We start from the raw sequence: 17,214 nt of genomic DNA, 5'->3' as shown, positions 1-17,214 counted from the left end.
CCCCACCCTGTATTTTTTGCCACTGATTTTTATTTGTGATATGTCACCTTCAAAGCAACTTAGGTGTTATTATTGCTGTACTTGATCAGAGTGGAAGGGCTAATTGTAAAAAGTGGGACATAGTGACAAGAAACACACACCCCTCCCTTGCAGGTCATGAATTTTGCTAATCTGGTACAGTGGTACCTTGGGTTACAAACACTTCGGGTTACAGACTCTGCTAACCCGGAAGTAGTACCTCGGATTAAGAATTTTACTTCAGGATGAGAACAGAAATTGCACGGTGGTGCAGCCGACCCCATTAGCTAAAGTGGTACCTCAGGTTAAGAACGCTTTCAGGTTAAGAACGGACCTCCGGAATGAATTAAGTTCGTAACTGGAGGTACCACTATATTAACACTGTACCATACTGAATCAGCGTGGTGTTCAGCCCCGCCATTCGAGCAGCCCTGTCCCAGAAATATATTTGTTGCTGAGGTAAGCCTTGAAATCAGGCCAGAAGTCTGTCATGTGACACCTCTTCCTGTAAGGGGCCTGTGGATCTTTCTGTTTACAAGGATGCATAGTGGAACACTCTTTATTCTTATGTGAGCACATTTCAGTCTTGATGTGCAGAGATCACAGTCTGACTCTAGGCACTGCTGTGAATGACAAGTCTACAGAATAGTCATCACTCTTGTCACCAGGAGACAGCTGTCGCCCCATCACTGGCAGACAGCTGCTGCCCAAAGCTACAGGGCAGTGGCATCCTTGCTCTCCCTATCCTTTATCAGAATGCTGCATTAATTCTAGGCTTTGATCTTGTAGGACAGGGGAAATAGTAACCAATTATTAAGCAAAACCAACGATGTATCATTTGTCACTGGAGGGAAAAAAACCAACCTCAATGTGTTATATAGATATGAGAAGGAAGAGTATGCACAGAGGCTTAATTTAGCCAAATCCCATTTCCTAGAGATAACAAAAATGGCTGTATAAAGTGCAAATTTGTAAGGTGCATATATAAAATATTGGTAATCTAAGGAGGGTGTCCCAGTGGGGCACTTGTACTCCCAAAGGTGTTCCTGGGCACCCTCTGTCTGCAATTAAAATTAGGCTTGAAACAACTCTGTTGTAGCCAATTGGTCTCTCCGCCCCCCCCCGCCATTAAAGCCTTACTATTGGATGGGTGGGTGCATGTGTGATATTGTGTGTGTGTGTGTGTGTGTGTGTGTGGTTCCATGAGTGCTGCTCCAGTTTACAAATGTGCTGACAGGACAAAAAACATTGGCAACCTGTGCACAGGCATGATTTCATCTTGATGACTACAATAAGAAGTCAACATTTCCTTCAGAAGTGGTGTTTCATGGGCTAAATAACATATAATGGTCACTATTCCATCTTGCTGCAGGAGAGGAAAAGATGGGGAAGCAAGACCCACTCCATTAGTTCTGCTGAAATACAAGCTCCATTTGGCTCTCCCCAAACTAATTTTATTTAAGATGCACGTTATAAGAATTTTGCACAGTAAGAACCAGGCCCTGACTTTGCAAGTTTTCCTCTTCCCTCATCTTTTTCCCCTTTTGTGTGATGTTTTCTAGATTGTAAACATGTGGGGAAGGGCTCCATTCTCTGTTACTCATCAAATGTAAGATGTTTTTGGAGTCTTTCTAGCTAAAGAATGGGGTTAAAAAAGGTAAAGGGACCCCTGACCATTAGGTTCAGTCATGGCCGACTCTGGGGTTGCGGCGCTCATCTCGCTTTATTGGCCGAGGGAGCCAGCATACAGCTTCCGGGTCAAGTGGCCAACATGACTAAACCGCTTCTGGCAAACCAGAGCAGCACATTGAAACGCTGTTTACCTTCCCGCCGGAGCGGTACCTATTTATCTACTTGCACTTTGACATGCTTTCGAACTGCTAGGTGGGCAGGAGCAGGGACCGAGCAATGGGAGCTCACCCCATCGTGAGGATGCCGACCTTCTGATCAGCAAGCCCTAGGCTCTGTGGTTTAACCCACAGCGCCACCCGCGTCCCAAAGAATGGGGTAAAGCCTTTTAAATAAATAAATGCCATGGACAGAACTTTCATACCATCTCAGGCACAATATCCCCATGGAATCAGCTCACTTATAAAGCTGCAAGTCATCAAACATACAGTACCTGCATGCCTGATGCAAACCTGTAAGAGGTAAGAAATGTGAAGTGAATTTAGCCATTCATAATAAAAATGAGCATGATCTGTCACAAACGGCACAGATTCAGAGAGTCGTATAGTGATGGACTATAGTGGAATAGTTCATCTATTCTACACTTTATGGCTCAGATGTGTATCAGCATAAGGAGTCCATTTTCAGTGACATTCTCATGCCAAATGTGATGTGCTCTGGCAAGTGTGTTTAATACTGAAACATCAAAAACCTCTTATTTTTATTGTATTTGTGAACATCTCTTTAAGGTCAGAATTCCAGCCATCTGAAAATATTTTGCAGTAAAAGAAAACAAAAAACAAAGACAGAACCATCAAGTACAATAAAAAAAATGAAGTCTTTATTCTTTTGGCTCAACTGTAATGTGGCTTACCGTTCTTTATGGTAATAGCATTTTCCTGCATGCAGTTCACCAACACACAAAGTCAACAGTTTCAGTAAAAGGAGGAATTAACATTTAATTTTTGCCTGTGAATGGAATGCGGGAAAAGAAAATGTCCTGGTGTGATCAGATATACAAGTTCGCTACTTGGTTCTTGTGGAGGGGAGAAATTATAATTGTAGAACCGCATATAATATTTAGAAGACTTCTAGTGCAGCATGAATCAACAAGAATAAGAATAGTCTATGTAAACAAACACTGGAAAAGATCAAGGATTTTATGGGTAATAAGACTAACTGCTTATGCAGGCAGTGCTAGGAATTCAAACAAATCTTTCCCACCACATTTCAATTACAAGTTATAGCTATTTGGAAGCAAGTGCATTTTGGACTCCATCTGAAAATTCACATTAAGATGTGTGCAAAAATACAGTACTAATTAAAAAAAAAAAAGGTAACCCAGAAACCTAACATTCCCCCCATTCTCGCCTTTCATTATTTTTCTACTTTGTGAAGTTCTTCAATTAAAAAGTGCTATGGACAGAAAGTAAGAACTGCCTGTGACATCGACCTGAAGATCAGTTTTGTTTTGCCATTTATGTACAAAATGCTGAAAAATAAAATTGAATGACATCTGTACACTATTTATATTTTTTCTTAGAAAATCCTAACCATGTATTTGAACAGATTTAAGCAGTTTGCAACATGATGTGTACAGCTGGCTACACACTGTACAATACTCACTTAAAGTTCAAGAGAAGAATAAAGTAAGGGCAGAACAAGAAGCTTTTCTCTTTTCTTTTCTTTTCTTTTTTACCGGATAGCTGAAAACTATTGCTTGATGAAATGAGGAATGATATCTGGTTAAACAATTTGTTTCACTTTTACCACTGACATATGGCTTCCCATATTAGATTTCTGAACAAATCCAAGAAAAATACAGCAGCGAAGGCAAGATAAACAACATGCATCAGTGATAGCCTCCAAACTACTTATAATGGTACAGAATACATCATATTTTCCTGTTCAAGGCTTGCGAACTACAGTTATTGTGGTACATATTTGATGCAATAAATATTGTGCACAGGTCATTATTCCTTTGCTCAAACATGCACCACGGGGTTAAAAGAACTATTTACATAGACAGCATTATCTCATTGACACATACAGTGTCAACCTTGCTGAGAGCAGAAGATGGCTAAACAATACTGCAGGAGAAAGCAAAAACAAACTTATAAATGTCAGGTTCTTCTCCCCCCTCTTTTGGCCAGTTTAGTGCTCCAGATGAACACATTTTTGTTTCCTAAAGAACACTTAAACAAAAATCCCCACCCGGTTTCCCCATCCAACTACAAATTTAGTTACGTGCGTGTCAACTTGACAACGGAACGATACATGGAGGGGACAAAAATACCTCTGTCGAGTAACTGTTGAGTTTATGAGACTTACAGGCACATTTAAGAATTGTCAGGATGAGACGTAAAGATGTATACTTTTATTAAGCACCTCAGAATCTGGAGCCATCCTGAAACATGGAAGTATTTAAAACCCTTGTGCAAAGAAGTCTTACTTGTTTCCATGCATGGTCTATAAGTGCAGCATGCCTTCATGCAAATCACTTCTTCTGTCTGTACAAGAGAATCAGACAGAACAGCTGGTCCTCATGGTCCCCCTGACCCTGAACCCACCCACCCCTGAACATAAAACCCATTTACAAAAATAGTCACATATAATAGTAAACAACCTGTGAATTAAAAAAATGACAACCTCACCAACACTGATTTTTTGTTTGTTTGTAAAAATATGGCAAAAGGTGGCAGTTGGAATGCAAACAGTGGATACAGTTATTGTACTTGAGTATTTTATGTTAAACACACATAAATTCTAGGTTTGCACCTCTTGTACTGGTCCCTACAGTCTGGGTAGCCATTTTTCTTTCCTCTTCAGCAGTGTCAGCTGGTAATAAAAACAGTAGCCTCCTGTCAAAGTTGCCATCCTGTTTTACACAGCAGCATGGAAATTGACGAGGGGGTCACTGTCTTGTTAATAGGCACTGACCTTAAGTATATATATAACATTTGTATATATATTTATAGATATATTTGTGTGTGTGTTTGTGTGTGTGTGTGCAAAAACAGTCAGTTTGGCATAAACCTCCACTTGGAGTCCTTTTGAAATAATACTCTATTTTCTCAAGCTGTAAACAATTTGTCACAAAGGGAATCCTTCGCTTTGCTCATTTTTTACTGTCCCTGATATCTTTACCTTTATCTTCCTTTTCTGATTTGTCTTTTTCATATTTGTCTTTATCAGGCTTTGTAACGCTATCATAGGAAGGTGGAGAGGTGGTGGAAGGGGTCATATCATTTTTTTCAGGGGTAGAATTCTCATTCAGCTTATCAATGATCATATCTTCTTTGATAAGAGTGTCATCTCCAGCTTTGATTCGATCCTTATTAAATAGGCAGGACACTTTTTTAACTTTTATCTTTAAGAGGTAGCGCCTGAAGGCTCGCTGAATGATGACAGCAGATACGTCCTCTTGCTTTCGTTTTAATGTGGTTGTAATTGGTTCATAAGAAGCTTTTGAAGGATTGGCTGCCATGAACCGATCTTCCATTTGAACACGAAGGGCATCCATTTCATCACTTTCACCCAAAACACGTTTTGTGAAAGCAAACAAGATGTCAAGGCAGTGAATTCTGTCACCACTTACCATGGGCAGATCCATCGCAATAAGCTGAACTTTGTTCGGTTTTGGTATTAGAAGGGGAGGATCCAGTGAAGCTGCAAAATCGGAGAGTTTACTAAACTCTATGAATTGAGTTGCATCTGGATCAAACTTTTCCCAAACTTCATAGAACATCTCAAAGTCGTCCTCGCTCAAAGGCTCAGCACTCTCTTCTGTAGCAACGCTGAAGTTCTCCAAAATCACAGCAATATACATGTTTACTACAACTAAAAATGATATAATAATGTAGCTAACGAAGAAAAAAATCCCAACGGAAGGATTGCCACAGTCTCCTTTCACTGAACTTCCTGGGTGGTCTTTGTTAGGGTCACAGTCTGGTGGCCCACTGTTGAGAATGGGAGCTAGCAACCCATCCCAGCCAGCAGAGGTGGTGATTTGGAAAAGGCAGATCATGCTGTTGCCAAAAGTTTCAAAGTTGAACATGTCATCGATGCCCACTTCTCTCTTCACGTAGGCAAAGTTGGACATTCCAAATATAGCATAGATGAACATGACCAGGAAAAGGAGAAGACCGATGTTGAACAAGGCAGGGAGAGACATCATCAAGGCAAAAAGCAGAGTGCGGATCCCTTTAGCACCCTTGATGAGACGCAGGATGCGACCTATCCTGGCAAGTCGGATCACTCGGAACAAGGTGGGTGATACAAAGTATTTCTCAATAATCTCTGCTAGGAACATACCTAAAAACAAAATTTATAAATAGGTTACTTAAAAAGGGAGTGCAACATCTAATCTTAATAGCATGCTAAAAATTGCAACCCACCATTTAAAATGGAAAACAATCTCTACATTAATCAGAAAATTACAATTAGAGATTAATTAAGATATTGAAAAGGTTTTTTTTATATTTCCCATTAACTTTCCACAATTTTCATTAACCACCATTTTAATGTTTTACTGAATTGTAATTTTTCTTACCTACAATGGATAAAATGACAACCACAAAATCAAAAATGTTCCAGCCAATGGTGAAATAATAATAGCGGAGTGAAATCAGTTTCAAGACACATTCTCCGGTGAAAAGGACTATGAAGATCAGATTAATTCGGTATAGATTAGTTTCCATTGCATCAGTTTGGTCATCTGTTTCCACCATCATGGTGACCATGTTAAGGCAGATAAGAATCATGATGCTGATGTCAAAGGCTTGTTTTGTTACAAAATCAAAAACCATGCCTTGGAATTTGTTCTGTAGATGAAGAAAACAATGTCTTATTCAAATATCTCATGATTTACGTAGTTTACCTTGTACGGAACATTTGTAATTCATTCTACAGCAAACTGTTTAAGGTAAAACCAAATCTAGATGCACTAAGGGCCATTCCTCAGTACAGTGGGAGCTGCTGAGTGGCTTACAGTCACAACTCTGCCGTAATGCAACAAGACCCTACGGTACAAAAGGGCATGAGTTTTTCCCATGCCAGTATTATCCCTCCTGGACAGGACAACACTGGCATGTGAAGGAAGTGTATCAATGGCTGCCCTGTGTGAGCTCTAAATCCTTACCTAAATGGCATAGGAAGCATATAGCTGTGCATATGTGCTGCCTACAGGCTTCCCATGGGCATCTAATATGAGAGCAGAAAGGTAGACTAGATGGGCCTTTGATCTAATCCAGCAGGGATCCTCTTATGTTCTTAGTTATTTAGATACAATATTTCTTCCCCACCTTTCTAGTGCCCACTCAGGGCAGTGCCTAAGAAATATGTTCTTAATCTTGCATTGGATATAATTTTGACTGAGTGTAAATCTGTGTTCCAACTGCATTCCCACTTAACGCCCTCCCACCAGATGTCAAAGAGATAAACAACTACCTGACATTCAGAAGACATCTTAAGGCAGCCCTGTTCAGGGAAGTTTTTAATGTATGACATATTAGCATATTTTTGGTCTTTGTGGAAGCCGCCAAGAGTGGCTGGGGAAGCCCAGCCAGATGGGCGGGGTACAAATAATAAATTATTATTATTATTATTATTATTATTATTATTATTATTATTACTCAACATTGTTATTTAATATATAGATAGATATATAAGTAAATAATGGTTGGAAACTTAATGAGGCTTACTGCTGGCCTTGGTATTGGTTTCTGTGGTTTCTTGGACCCCAGTTTTTTCATTGCATTGTAATATTTCTTCTGCTCTTCTGTCATAAAGATGTCTTGACCTCCAAAGTAAAGGGATGAAACCAAACCTGGTTACAACCGGATACCTCTTTTTTTTTTTTTGTAAGCAAGCAAACAATTTTTTATTTTTTATTTTGAATCTATTCTTACTTAACAACCAACGTCTTTCATTGGGTCTCGGCATAGGAGAAAGTGCGGCTAACTGTTCACAAGGCACAAGGCACGGACCATGCTTTCAGAGGTTTATAGGTTGAACAGAAGTAAGTCATAAACAACAACACCAGCTGAAGTCAATGGACCTGATTGCTGAGGTCCAATAATTTCATTAGGTCTACACTGTGTATTCCCTAGTCTAGTCCCCCTTTCCTTTACTACTGTGGGAACTCTTATGTGCTCACATAGTAGCAACCCCCTTCCAATACTGGCCCCTTCCTTTTGATCAGAGAAAGGATGTTCGTATGCCATTCCCTTTGCGTGAGTCTACTTTCATCACTGAAGGAATAGTGCAGGGAGTGGAGGCATGGAAGGGAATCCCCCACCCCCCACTTCTGCTCTGGTTGATCTGAGAATGTGGATGCAGCCCTGGTTGCACTGCTCTGTGAAGTCTTACTGCTGACGGCAAGGGATTGAGATTGCACCCTAATTTATTAAGTGTAATGAGGTTCAAAATAAGGCTTGCCAACTTATTTTCTAACCAGGCTCTGGTGTCTTTAATGGGTTTGTCTACTTTTACTGGTTGCTGCTGCTTCTCTCTGTGTGTTATGTACTGAGTTGAATAGGATCCAAAATGCAGCAGTCTGATTGGCCCTAGAACAATAGGATTCAGAATGCAGAAGTCTGATTGGTCCTAGAACAATAGGATTCAGAATGCAGCAGTCTGATTGGTCCACAGGAGCTACCCAATCCAGCTCCAGGTGGAAGTGAATCCACAACCTGATTGGCCTACAGGAGAATCTCGGAATTAGCCAATCACGTGGGGCCCATGATTGGCTAATTCTGGGATTCTCCTGTAGGCCAATCAGGTTGCCTACATTATTTATTTGTGTAAATAATGTATATAAAGCAGACATTCTGGGGGAACTTCCATTCCTCCTCACTACTATGAGCTGAATAAAGAGCATGAAATTCACTCTCGACTCCGAGTATATTTCAGTGTGCAAAAACTGGCTCATTGGGTGACATTAGCAAGGGGTGAAGTTAGTTCTCATGCTCTACAATCCCTCCCAGTTGTTTTCTGCACATTGTATGGCTGTCAAAAGCATAGGAGCTGCTTTGCCTGGGGATTTTCATCAAAAGCCTTGCCTTTAGAGGTTGGAGAAATAATAAATTCAACAGATAAAGTACACATAGTCATAAAGTCCCTCCTAAATCTCTATTTTCCTTAAGGCTTTCCTGTGTCTTCAGAAGATGTCTATAAGAAATGTGTACCTCAGATATATTTTCCCCCTCTGCCTCCCGCATGCCCCTCAAACTATTAGCATTCACTAATATGGTTCAACCGAAGTGAGTGACTTCACTTTGATTACGGATATAGATTTAGGATTTGTTGGAAATGAACATTCTGCACTTTTTTTGGCGGGGGGGGGGGAGGACCTAACCTTACAAAAAATCTTCTTAAAAAAAACCACAGTTGTAAATCTTGACGGCAAACACAGCACAACAGACACTGAATCGTTATCACTGAACCCTTGACAGTGCATTCAGAACACAGCAACAGAATACTTATCTTCTTTTTTTGTTGATTAAAATTGTCTATGATGACACCAATAAATAAGTTCAAAGTGAAGAAAGATCCAAAGATGATAAAGATGACAAAGTAAAGATACATATACAGGTTATCCTCATAATGAGGTTGCTTCTCCACCTACAAAGACATTTTAAGGAAACATACATTAAGCCAACATTTGATATAATTAGCTATTATCCAGTATAATTATTTAAAATTGCCACAAACCTGCGCTTCCCCAGAATTCATTTGGACTTCACAGCTACAAATAGAAAACTCTAAACCGAAATATATTGGTACACAACATTGAACCATTCACCTATCTTTTTGCTCTGAGTTATAATTCAACATTTTCTCTCTCTGCTCCTCCACCTTAGTTCCATGACCTATCTGGATTTCAATCTAGACTCATATGGCTTTTGCTAACTCTGTATAGAGTTGTGATTAGAGTGCTGGTCTAGGACTGGAGACGCCCATGTTCAAATCCCACCTCAGCCATGAAACTTTGTGTGTGAGAGAGACCTTGGGCAGTCCCTGGCTCTTTTTCTAACTCTACATCACAGGGCCATTGTGAGGATCAAATGGGAAAGCAAATGGGAGCTGCATTGAGCTCCAGGGCAGACAGGAAGGATATAAATGTAATAAATGAATAAATAAATATTGGTTGAAGGCAATCAAGGTCTACAGAATAATATATTAAAGGAATACAGTGGTGCCTCGCAAGACGAAAAGAATCCGTTCCGCGATTCTCTTCGTCTAGCGGTTTTTTCATCTTGCGAAGCAAGCCCATTGACGGCTTAGCGGATTAGCGCTATTAGCGGTTTAGCGGCTTTTAGTGGCTTATCGGCTTAGCGGATAAGCGGCTTAGCGGCTTAGAAAAAGGGGGGGGAAGGGGGGAAAGCCCGAAGGAACTCGCAAGACATTTTCGTCTTGCGAAGCAAGCCCATAGGAAATTCGTTTTGCGAAGCACCTCCAAAATGGAAAACTCTTTCGTCTAGCGAGTTTTCCGTCTTGCAAGGCATTCGTCTTGCGGGGTACCACTGTACTAGAGAAGATGGCAGATACACAAAAGGGGAGAGAGAGTGGAGAAAAACAAATAAGGAAGGAGCATGAAATAACAACAAATGCCAGTTGCACTAAGAAATACATGGAAAATTATTGCAGGGTGACTTTTTAAAAAAAATATAATAATAATCTAAAGTAAGGGTATCCAATGTTGGACCCTCCAGATGTTGTGGAATCCAGCTCCTATTAGCCCCAGCCAGCATGTCTAATGGCTAGGGATGATGGGAGTTGTAGTCCCATCTGGATGGCACCCCATTGGCACCCCTGATATAAATCTATACTGTTACCCAGGATTTGTTGTTATAAAATTCCTATTTCTGGAATGGTATCTTGCAGCGATTTTTATGCCTACAGCTGTTAAGCAATGACAATGCGTTTGAATATCTACCTCCTAACTCTTAATGAGAACCTTTCAGACTCATGTATAGTTAAGGATTGAATAGAAGACAGACTGATCAGAGAGCGGAAAGTAGCAGTGGAGACTGAGGCAGGGAGAATAGGCAAGATAACCAGTGGAGACTAAGAGACAAATCAATTGTGAAGAAGTAACAGCCCTTTTGGGCCTGCAGACAGCAAATTTCAAAATAAAAGGCAGTGGCGGTGGGTAAGGGAACAAACCCTGAGAAATTAGAATTGAAATAATAGTTGTGTGAAATCTGAGTGCAAAAGTGTACTCGTGCCATGATAGTGCACTTACATTTCGTGAATCCACAGCTGCATACATAATATCCATCCAACCTTTGAAGGTGGCCTGAAAATAGAACACTTTTTTTAATGCCTGCACTTCATAAACAATTTGGCAACCGAGGAACTAAAGCATACCATGTATGTATTAGAGCTGGATAAATCCGTTCAAGGTGGTCTGGGACAACATCCTATTAATTTCTAGCTGAATGAATAGGATTTAAAATACTTTACGAACTGTACATTAGGAGTGGGGAATCTGTGGCCTTCCAGATGTTGCTGGACTCCAACTCCCATCAGGCCCAGCCAGCTTCGCCAATGATATGATAGAGCTGTAGTCCAGCAACATCTGGAGGGCCAGAAATACCCCACCCTGGAGAATTTATTTTTAAAATCTTTTGAAACATAAATAGGTAATGCCACTGACATGCATTAATGAACGAATGCCTCTGTGTACATATTTTACAAATAATCATAGCTTTATTGAAGATTTGGTTAAGATTTGCACTGGACTGTGTGCTCCTATGTGTCTATTTCAGATCAAAGTTCAATATTGCCTGGACATAATGTTCCGATTTCTCAGCAATGTTGCAAATATATGCATTTTGAGATCAGACAGTCTGCTGGTTCACTGTAGGCAGATTCCCCACTTCAATTTAACACTAAGCTGTGTTTAGATAGCGTCTTGAAATTCTCAACTCTGTTTCTGTACAGATGCATTGGGAAGACATAATTTTACCAAATTTTCTTAGGAGGGGAAGTTCTTGGTGATGGGGTTCACCTGCCAGTAGCACAAGTTCTTTCTTTCCCCCCTAAGGTCTCATTGCTGTTGTTTGGTGAAAGTGGTAGCAGCAATTGTAGCAGTAGAAGCAATTGCGTCAGACACGTGGCCACCATTTTCCACCCTTCACTGTGCCCCAGACTTAGTGTCATTCCACAGCATTGTGGTCGGAAAATAGTGTCTGCTGCCAAAAACATAAAAGACATAGGAAGCTGCCTTATATCACTGGTCCACCTAGCTCAGCATTGTCTGTGCCAGCTAAGAGCTGCTCTATGGGGTTTCAAACTGGAGACATTCAGTTAAGTTGTGGATGAACATATCCAACGACACAGCGATTCTTCAAACAGCTCTTGTTTATTCACTGGCCAGAACAGAACTGAAGGGTTCAGTCAGCCTGCTTATATAGAGCTCTAGTACAACGTTACTGTAACAACTTTCTAAAACTATCCAATCACTGAATGTCACTTTCGATCCCTTATTTGCATAACTATCTACAGTATACCCCTGCTGGCCCAGGGTGAGAACTTCAGTACATAACACATTCCCAGTCTGACATGAAGATGCCAGGGACTGAACTAGTGACCTTCTGCATACAAAGCAGGTGCTCTGCCACAGAACAAGGGTCTTTCTCCTAAAGCTTGAACGAAAAAAATGGCGGAGAATGTTTGGAACAAACTTGGCAAAGTGGCCTTCTGTTGTGAAGTGGGAGAATGGGAAAAAGAAAAGTATTTTTTGGGGGGGAAATCACTTCTGAGAATTTTTAGCTTAGTGGTATTTTTCCAGTAAAAATAAGACAGCATAAAAGAAAGCACAGCTAAACTTTTTTCTTTTTTCTTTAAAGAAGAAGTTAACTTTAAGAATTCTAGGAATAACAACCACTTACTACTTGAAGCAAAGAGAGGTAACCAAGCCCCACGTTATCAAAGTTGACTTTCACATTTTTCCACCGGGCGGTTTCATTTCTTTCTATGAGCTCTTCACACTGAGTTTGGTTGTCAACTTCATCGATGCTAAACATGTCCCCTGTTGTGGTATTAATGCAGTGGTAGAACTTGCCAGCAAAGAGATTGACTCCCATAATGCTGAAGATTAACCAGAATATAAGACATACGAGAAGCACATTCATGATCGATGGAATTGCTCCCAAGAGGGCATTCACTACCACCTATAAAACAAATGACACCGTAGAAAGTAAGTTTGACTGTGTAACTGCAAAAAAAGGAGATGCTTTATCAATGTTGGGTGAAGATTTCTGAAATAAATTTTAAAAACTTCTGAAACCTTCATTATACATGTGCCCTCCATAACTCATGGAAGAACTCTAATGTAAGCATGATAAAAACCAAAGAAAGCAAGGAAGTGTAGTACAATGGGGGTAGGGAAACCAGTCCGACCATTGGAACTAAGAAACAGAACATTCGGAGAGAAATGCCAACTACAGATAATCAACGTTACCAAACATAGGAGCGATACACAGTTTGTATTTTCCAAACACATAAAGAGTACATCATGTAGAAAAATAAAAGCAGCAAAACATCTAATGAAAGCCAACGTTTGCAGTTTGGTGAGGGAAGAGAGTTTTGCACATCTAATTTTGACAGAGTGATGCCTCTTTTTTTTGCTTTCAGATGGGGTATTTTGTGTAATGCCATACCCCTACAGCAGACATTTTGAGAGCAAGGCTCACAATGATTTCTTAAAAGTTCAAATTAGCCTGAGAAGGTTAGCAAACCATGGTCTAAGCCACCTAGAGCACCATACTCCAACACACAGTTGAGGTCATAGGTCAGAAGAAGTGTCTTTCAAGGAAGTTTTGAGTTTTAACACTTCTGAAAATGAAGTATCCCCTCGCTTTGGCATTTCATATCAGAACAGATCACTTTTGCCATGTGCTTCATAGAAATCTCTGCAGGCAGCTGAGAAGGATAGTCATTGTGCCATAGACAAGCAGCAGAAGTATATGAAGTGTAGTTTTGCAGCCTGGTTAATATGTTACCCTGGTAACAGAGTCAGCAAGGAAAACATTTCTGTGTGCCTGGAGCTCGTAACATATGCAGGCTGCAGCCACGCTGGTCATTTAAGCCACTTGGTTAGCATCTGCATCAATGCCAATAGTGCAAATCAGAATTGTAGAATTGGAAGGCCAAAGAACGGCTCAGTGTGAGTGACCCATGTGGCTGCTGTTGGCAAACGATAAATTCTGCTTCATTTTTAATTTTGGTAAGCACCCAACAGCCAGCATTTAATATAGCACTGTATTATTTAGCACACTTTTATTCCATTTCCATCCTCTCTTAAAAATAGGGTTACCCATCTTCTTTTTAAAAACGGTGATAAATAAATAAATCCATACGTACACAGACAGACAAATAAAAGTATTATTACACGGTGTAGTGGACAGCTGGCTTCAAGGCACAGGCAGTGTAGAGTCTGTGGGAAATATGTCTCTCCTTTAGCTGCATGATCAGTCACATTATTCCCTCCATTACTGCTGCATTTCAAAAGCTGACCTACATTCCCCCCTTTCTGAGTCCTGCAGCAACACCACTCCCTTGCGGTATGAATCCTTTGACAAGCTCAAAATATGGTGCCAGAGATATGCTATCATCTGCCAGCAAGAAATGTGGAGTATAGGGCCCCAGGTATAGGTGGCACTCGAGGAGGCAAAAGGCATGCCAATTACCTTAAATTTAGGGGGCCGTGCCCAATGTAGAATAGCACACATATATCAGATATTATTATTATTATTATTATTATTATTATTATTATTATTATTATTATTATAATATTCTGTTTTTAATATTCTGTTGGGAGCCGACCAGAGTGGCAGAGTGGCTGGGGAAACCCAGCCAGATGGGCGGGGTATAAATACTAAATTATTATTAAACAGAATTATTATTATTATTAAACTGCTTGTGCAGTTATTTTCTTTTGGATGTTAAAAAACCTTCTGATGTACATTATCAAAATGTTAAAGGTTTCAGAATAGGAATGTAAACATTCAGTCTAAATACAAGAAAGCTATGGAGGATTTCTTCTTCCTGTTGGCACTCTTGGGATTTTGTCATTCTCAATCATTGGGTGTTATCTGTAAATTTGGATACCGCAACCTGATTCCAGGTCTTCGGAAGCCTCACTGATTACCACCCACCATTAGGAAAGCTTCTGTTTCCACCTTCTGATTTCTAATAGATATTGATTCATAAGAGGAGCTATCAGCTGATCCCATGACTGTCAAGATTTGATGTAACAAACTCCTTAGGGCTACACTGAGCTCCTCCCAATATGTATTATTATGCGTTATGTAATATGTATTATTAATGCATATGCCTGCAAATCATATGCATGTGCACACGCATTTAAATGCATCAAGGTAAGAATACCAGATGCTTAAAACCAAGCTTTTAAAATATAATCAAGAAGTTGACAATTCATAGTTAATTAAAAAATATGGAAAGTAAAATAATACAAGAGAGGAACTGAACTTTAGCTTTTTTAAAAAATAAACTATTCTTCTCAGGAGGCTGAGAGAGAAGGCTGCTTGCTGCCTTTGTAAAATCCTGGATTTCTACCGAAAACTTTGCTTCTCATATTCTTAATATGCCATCCAGAAGATGATCATGATGGTTTTGTACGTTACGTTAAGCTCTTTCCATGTTTTCTTACCCTCATTCCTTCAAATCGTGATAAAGCTCTTAGGGGTCTCAAAGCCCTTAAAGTCCTCAGTGATTTAATGGCGCCAAGTTCAGAGTAGCCCAAGGCATTAGCTGTTAAGCTAACTAAAGAGACCTGCACATGAAGAAAAAAGAAATTAATCTGTAAGCTATATAACACATATAAGAATCCGCACATACTTTTTCTATAACTTTGCAGAGATCATTTCAGTCATTCACTGTAGCAGAACAAATGGCTTAAAGGGCACCTCATGATAAAATAGACACAAAGTTAAATGCTTTAGTTATTCTCATTATAGAAGAGTTTGAAAAAGAATTTTGCCTTGGCCCAGCTAGTGAATTTAAACAGGTTATCTGCCACTATGCAATGGCAGACCCACCAAGTGTCCCTATTTTCCAGGGACGTCCTTGATTTAGAGAAACCATCCTGGTTTCTGATTTAATCCCGCCCAGAATGTCCCACTTTCCCTTAGGATGTCCGGATTTTCATTGGAGAATTGTTGGAGGGTATGGAGCTATCCAACCCCCGAGCCGTCTGAAGCCAATCCTGTATAGGGATTTTAAAAAAATGTTTAATGTTTTATTATGTTTTTATATGTTGGAAGCTGCCCAGAGTGGCTGGGGCAACCCAGTAAAATGCATGGGGTATAAATAGTAAAATTATCATTATGGAATGGGACATCCCTATTTTCATTGGAGAAATGTTGGACGAACATATGCAATGGAACATATTTTGGCATTTTAACGGTTTCTTGTGTACAGGAAGGGTAAAGGCACGCACACTGTCTCTACAAAGCGAACAGCTTCTTCTGGATTGATGGGAAGTGCTTCTACATAATTCGATTTTCGACTGAGCAACGCTAATGCCGTTTCTAAGGGGAGGTGCAAGACAATGCTTAAAATGCCTGCCACTTGTTCCAGGGCATAATTTTCAAACCCTGAATTATGCATGCAGTTTGTTTGCGTTCAGGTGTAAGACGAAGTAGAAGTGCCTGTCTTTTGAACTGAGATGTTATGTCAGGCTGCATGGCAGTTTATGCAAATTGCTGCCATCAGCTTGTTGCAAGGGATTTACTGCAGTGTTTTCTAACCAAAACCCCCTTCTTGCATCAATCACGCAACAGGGCTCCGTGTGTTGAAGTGGATGCAGAGCCCTGCTGCTGGCCCTGTCCCAAACATTGTGCAGCTTCCCCAGCCCCACCTGCAACTTCCACATGTTGAGCAAAAGGAGAGTTTTCATACGTAGACACCTATGCATATAGGCTTCCATCGGATCAGGGCACCCATAGCATCAGAGTTCTCCATCTATGGAAGACTAAGTGTGTAGGTGTCCCTGTTGTATAGATCCATGTTGACTACAATCCAGAGTTTTGCTATGGACACCATCCACAACTTTACCATGGATTCCAAAATATAGCCCCAAAAGGTGTGCACGCACAGAATGCTAGTGGATGGATCTGGATCTAGCTTTGGACCATGCCATTACAGGTAGATATAGATTTCATTATCTCTGAAGTTTTTCTTAATGACATGGGGGAGGACACATTTTTTTATTAAATTCATATAGCAATTTCTTCTGTTTAACTGGTAAATTCAGCTTGTACTAGTTTGGAGTGGTTTCGTCAATGCCGCAGTACGAAAATAATTATCCCAGCCAGATCACCACACTACTAAGGCCCAAATGGCTATTTTCTGGAAGTAATTACATCCCTGGTTTCTGCAAGTAGTGGCCACACTGCTTTTGTTCACATTATACCATCCTATTATGCAATTCTGGATTAAAGTTACTCGTGATTCTTGCAAATGTGTTCACTTTACTCCACAATTCATACAAAATAG

General features: G+C 40.2%; 1 protein-coding gene across 2 annotated transcripts in view; it reads right to left on the bottom strand.

Moving 5' to 3' along the window:
• Positions 1–2,505: 2,505 nt before the first annotated feature.
• The window catches only part of LOC310827438 (sodium channel protein type 2 subunit alpha), a 96,343-nt gene continuing 81,634 nt past the window's right edge, over positions 2,506–17,214 (bottom strand). For both annotated transcript variants that reach the window (XM_083703475.1, XM_083703476.1), the window contains exons 21-27: positions 15,368–15,490; positions 12,585–12,866; positions 10,934–10,987; positions 9,172–9,309; positions 7,389–7,493; positions 6,239–6,509; positions 2,506–6,000 (exon numbers count right to left, since the gene is read on the bottom strand). In XM_083703475.1, the coding sequence (XP_083559601.1) occupies positions 4,805–6,000; positions 6,239–6,509; positions 7,389–7,493; positions 9,172–9,309; positions 10,934–10,987; positions 12,585–12,866; positions 15,368–15,490 (2,169 nt within the window). In that variant the 3' untranslated portion in view covers positions 2,506–4,804. The remainder of the gene's footprint in view (positions 6,001–6,238; positions 6,510–7,388; positions 7,494–9,171; positions 9,310–10,933; positions 10,988–12,584; positions 12,867–15,367; positions 15,491–17,214) is intronic.

Source organism: Podarcis gaigeae (genome assembly GCF_964106915.1).
Source record: "Podarcis gaigeae genome assembly, chromosome: 1".
Classification (NCBI taxonomy): domain Eukaryota; kingdom Metazoa; phylum Chordata; class Lepidosauria; order Squamata; family Lacertidae; genus Podarcis; species Podarcis gaigeae.
This window is presented reverse-complemented; position numbering and strand designations above follow the sequence as displayed.